Consider the following 5,000-nt stretch of genomic DNA (forward strand, 5'->3'; position numbering starts at 1 on the left):
ACCAAGCTGTGGAGCAGTGCAAAAATCAGTATATTTCATTAAGAAAAGAGAGAAGTGTGTGTGAGAGAAAAGTGTGTGTGTGTGTGTGTGTATGTGTGTGTGTGTGTGTGTGTGTGTGTGTGTGTGTGTGTGTGTGTGTGTGTGTGTGTGTGTGTGTGTGTGTGTGTGTGTGTGTGTGTGTGTGTGTGTGTGTGTGTGTGTATGTGTGTATGTGTGTATGTGTGTATGTGTGTATGTGTGTGTGTGTGTGTCTGTGCATGCATGCGTGCATGTGTGTGTGTGTGTAAAAGGTTTTTTTCTCTTAAATCTATTTCATATTCTCTGAAATAATCCCAATATTACTAAGGGTATTTCTCTGGAAAATTTATTCATATTTCCTATCTAAAAAGCAAAAGAAGACTTATTTTTGGAATATCTGAAGAAATCTCTACCTGAACGACTTGTTTTTTTTATCTCAAATAGTAAACAAAATTAAAATCAAGGGCTAAACTGGAACCTCAACAAAAGAGAGAAAAAGCTGAAACAAGCCACTTAATGCTAAACAGTCCTATGCACCACCTTGGGAAAAAATGTATTACTGGAAATCTCTCCCTCATCCACTGTAGCTCTATCCTACTGTTAATTGTGGAAATGCTTTAGTAATCTCTAACTAATCCCTATAAAACCTCAAGCTTTACTAGCTCTTGCTTTAAAAGAAGTAACTTTAGGAATGATTTTGTCCCTTTTCTTTTTAATTTATATTAACATTAACATATTACCACACTAGTTTCATTCATTAAAAAGTATCTTTCACACTTCGTGGTAATACAAAAGAATAGAAAAACACACATAAATTATACACAATGACCAAAAAAAGAAAAAGGAAAAAAAATACAATAAAATTTTCCAAAAAGGGGGAAAAAGTCTATAACAAAGAATAAAAGAAAGAAAGATGCATATTCCAAAAAGCTACAATAAAGTGAAAGATAGAAAGAACTTTTTTTTTCTCAAAAAAGGAAGGCGATAACAAGAAAATTAAAAATAGCTTCTTTATAAAAATTAAAAATACAAAAGTGTACACATATAAATATGATATACGAGTGCTCACATCCTCTGTATTTGGTGACGGCTGATCTTTGGGCTGCGTGGGGGTTGGCAGTGCGTGAGACTGACTGAGGAAAGTGGCTGACTGGGGAGACAACACCCGAGACTCACAATGGACGCATTTCACCACACAGCTGTTCTGGCCTTCTCGCACCAAGCAGTTGGTGTCTGCCATGCTGAAAATGGAACTATAGGTGTGTTACCTGTGTTTTCATTTTTTACATTTTTTTCCTTGTTTTTTTTCTCTTTCAATTTTCCTCTCTCTCTCTCTCCCTCTCTCTCTCTCTCTCTCTCACTTTGCCTCTCCCTCATTCTCTCTCCATTCTTTCACTTTCTCCTTCTCTTCTTTGCCTCTTCCTTTTTCTCAACCTCTCCCTCTCCTTCTCCCTCACCCCTCCCCTCCTTCTTTAATTTGGATAACAATAATCTTAATAGAAACTTGTCAATACATTTCTTTTCTGAAATAAAATAACTTCCACTTTCTCAAGTTTTATTATTCAGTACAATAATTTTTAAAATATGAATATAAATTCTTTCAAAATAATATGCAATCTGAACTATAATTTTATACAAAGTTTATCTTTAATTAACTTTGCAATCTTTTAGCAATCATAATGAAATGCTGAAAAAAAACATACTTGCATACTATATTTTAAAAAGATATCTGAACATTGCAAAAAATGTCTAAAAAATTAACATTGTCATCTAAATGTTCTTTTTATTTACATTACCATTTAAGATATTAAATTTATAACAAGGACAATGACATATAACAAATATTTAGCCAACTCCACTAAAAATAAATAAATATCAAACAGTTTATATTATCAATCGTCTTGTATCATTTACAAAAGAAATCCTTTTCAGAGAATATACATGCCATGGATGATATCACAACAATATCATTTTTTTTTTAAATTACCTTTCAAGAAATAAATGTATTTTGTTACTAGGACTTCAATCACGATAATCTGCACTATTCTGCGATCTTCTGGAATCACTTGTACCTCTACTCTCACTCTCATCCCTCCTCTGGTAAAACGGCTTTGCTTTTCTGCGCGATTCTTCTTCTCTTCGAAACGGGACACTGGTCCTTCTATCCCTAATGTCCCTGGGGCTGTCTCTGTTTCTTGTGTATCTCTCTGCAGGTCTGTTCCCTCTTGCAGTATATCTTCCTTTTGTGTCTACGGGATTCTGCTGTGGGTTGATTACAATGGGTTTCTTCCATGGTCTGTCCACACAGCCAAATCTCAGTTGCCCTGCTTCCTTGCGTCCACCCCAGCCTCCTCCCAGCCTTCTTGGAATCCAGCCTTTCATCCTGCGCCCGACTTCCCAGTCGACAATCACCTGAAGCCCCTCTATCTCAAGGCCACGGCATTCCCTCTGCGCCTCAGCTGCATCTCGTCCTCGCCGGAATTCTACAAAGCCATATCCTTTGCTCTGGCCAGTGACAATATCAGTAACCAGATGGACACTCTCTACAACACCAAACCTTGAGAACCTGTCTCTCAGCTGGTCCTCTTTCAGATTTTGAGGTAATCTGCCCACAAAGAGTGTGCGATCTGGGTTGGAAGGGATCTCTGGTGGGGTATGGTGGGCATGCATGGCCCGCCAAACTGCCCTGTCATGTGGCTCTGTATCTGTGCCATCAATGCTTCCAGCTGCAAGGGGGTCATATTCACGTGCTATGGGTTTCCAGTCTCCTGGCATCTTGCTTCTGTAGACTTTCCGAGCCACGTGCTTTACAAACAATAGGGAGGTCAGTAAATTCCAAAGTACCCCAGAAAATTTTGCATATTTAAACACCTTTCAGTTTCTCCTTCCCTCTAGTATGTTTGAATCTTGGTATAGATGCACTGTACAACTAATGCTTTCTGAGGTAAGTTTCAATCATAATCTTGCTATCTCCTTATCTTCCTATTCTGTCTTCCTTTCTGCAAGAGTTAATGTCATAAATTTACATCAATCAATATGACAAAACATGCATCAAGTCTGACATTACCACTATATTCCCTTACAAATGCTGAATTAAACCCTGTCATACCAAGGACAAAAATATATACTTTTAACAAAATAAATAATGAGCTTTGCCTACATCTTATCATGACCCTGCCATCTTATCTATAAATATCACATCAAATACAACATTCCACCATATTTCCTGATCAAGTGACATCAAGACACTTTTCTATGTCAAAATGGTGACACAATATCATATGAGCCAATCTTAGATCCACTAAAGACGTGTACCCAACTTTGGCTGGTTACCATAGCTAGTAATAAGCAGCACATGCGAAAATATCATACCATATATAATTCGCTGACCCGTCATAAAAACTGCATAAAGAAAATTTAAGCTATCCATGACCAAGACAAAAATAAAATCCCTATCATACTACCTCCAATTAGATTACATTTCTTGCTTCATGAACCATCAGTACCTGAGTTCCCTAATCCTTCAATGTCTGTTATGGAAACTTGTAAATCACAAAATTTCTCTAGTTCTCCAAAATGGATATCATACAAAAAAAAAAAAAAAAAAAAAAAAAAAAAAAATTAAAAAGATAAAATTTTACATAAAAAATAGTAGTAGTAGTAGTAGTAGTAGGAGTAGGAGTAGGAGTAGGAGTAGGAGTAGGAGTAGGAGTAGGAGTAGGAGTAGGAGTAGGAGTAGTAGTAGTAGGAGTAGTAATAGTAGTAGTAGTAGGAGTAGTAGTAAGAGTAGTAGTAGGAGTAGTAATAGTAGTAGTAATAGTAGTAGTAATAGTACTAGTAATAGTAGTTGTAATAATAATAATAATAATAATAATAATAATAATAATAATAATAATAATAATAATAATAATAATAATAGTAATAGTAACAGTAATAGTAATGACAACAGCAAGAGTAAGAAGAAGAAGAAGAAGAAGAAGAAGAAGAAGAAGAAGAAGAAGAAGAAGAAGAAGAAGAAGAAGAAGAAGAAGAAGAAGAAGAAGAAGAAGAAGAAGAAGAAAAAGAAGAAGAAGAAGAAGAAAAAGAAGAAAAAGAAGAAAAAGAAGAAAAAGAAGAAAAAGAAGAAAAAGAAGAAAAAGAAGAAGGAAAAGAAAAAGACAAAGGAAAAGACAAAGAAGAAGCCATAGAAGTGGTAATAATAATAATAATAATAATAATAATAATAATAATAATAATAATGATAATGATAATGATAATGATAATGATAATGATAATGATAATGATAATGATGATAATGATGATAATAATAACAATAATAATAATAATAATAATAATAATAATAATAATAATAATAATAATAATAATAATAATAATAATAATAATAATAATAATAACAATAACAATAACAATAACAATAACAATAACAATAATAATAATAATAATAATAATAATAATAATAATAATAATAATAATAATAATAAGAAGAAGAAGAAGAAGAAGAAGAAGAAGAAGAAGAAGAAGAAGAAGAATAACAACAATAAAAATAACAATACTAATAACAAAGAAGAATAAGCAGTAGAAGTGAAATAATAATAATAATAATAATAATAATAATAATAATAATAATAATAATAATAATAATAATAATAATAATAATAATAATAATAATAATAATCATCATCATAGCAATAATAATAACTACTAATACTCATAATCAGTGATGATGATGAAGATGAAGATGAAGATGAAGATGAAGATGATGATGAACAACAACAATAGCAAAAATAATAACTAATACTCATAATCAGTGACCTGAAGATGGAATCCAGGTGGATTCCGAAACTGTAGTCTCTTTTTCAATTAAATCTAGTTTTACAGTGTGGGTTTTTATACCATAGTATCAACACGGTAGTGTTTTCTCCTTTTCAATAATAATAATAATAATAATAATGATAATAACAGTAAAAGTAAAAGTAAAAGTA

The 5,000-nt window shown here is 32.6% G+C and overlaps 2 protein-coding genes across 2 annotated transcripts in view; both read right to left on the reverse strand.

The window, feature by feature from the left end:
* The window catches only part of LOC125037637 (guanine nucleotide exchange factor MSS4 homolog), a 1,429-nt gene extending 171 nt beyond the window's left edge, over positions 1–1,258 (reverse strand). The window contains exons 1-2 of the mRNA XM_047630839.1: positions 1,088–1,258; positions 1–6 (exon numbers count right to left, since the gene is read on the reverse strand). The exon at positions 1–6 is cut by the window's left edge and continues 171 nt beyond it. Coding sequence (XP_047486795.1) covers positions 1–6; positions 1,088–1,258 — 177 coding nt within the window. The remainder of the gene's footprint in view (positions 7–1,087) is intronic.
* Positions 1,259–1,559: 301 nt separating this feature from the next.
* The window catches only part of LOC125037370 (U11/U12 small nuclear ribonucleoprotein 35 kDa protein-like), an 8,471-nt gene continuing 5,030 nt past the window's right edge, over positions 1,560–5,000 (reverse strand). The window contains exon 3 of the mRNA XM_047630477.1: positions 1,560–3,017. Within this exon, the coding sequence (XP_047486433.1) occupies positions 2,041–2,793 (753 nt within the window). The 5' untranslated portion in view covers positions 2,794–3,017 and the 3' untranslated portion in view covers positions 1,560–2,040. The remainder of the gene's footprint in view (positions 3,018–5,000) is intronic.

Source organism: Penaeus chinensis, chromosome 23 (genome assembly GCF_019202785.1).
Source record: "Penaeus chinensis breed Huanghai No. 1 chromosome 23, ASM1920278v2, whole genome shotgun sequence".
Taxonomy (NCBI): domain Eukaryota; kingdom Metazoa; phylum Arthropoda; class Malacostraca; order Decapoda; family Penaeidae; genus Penaeus; species Penaeus chinensis.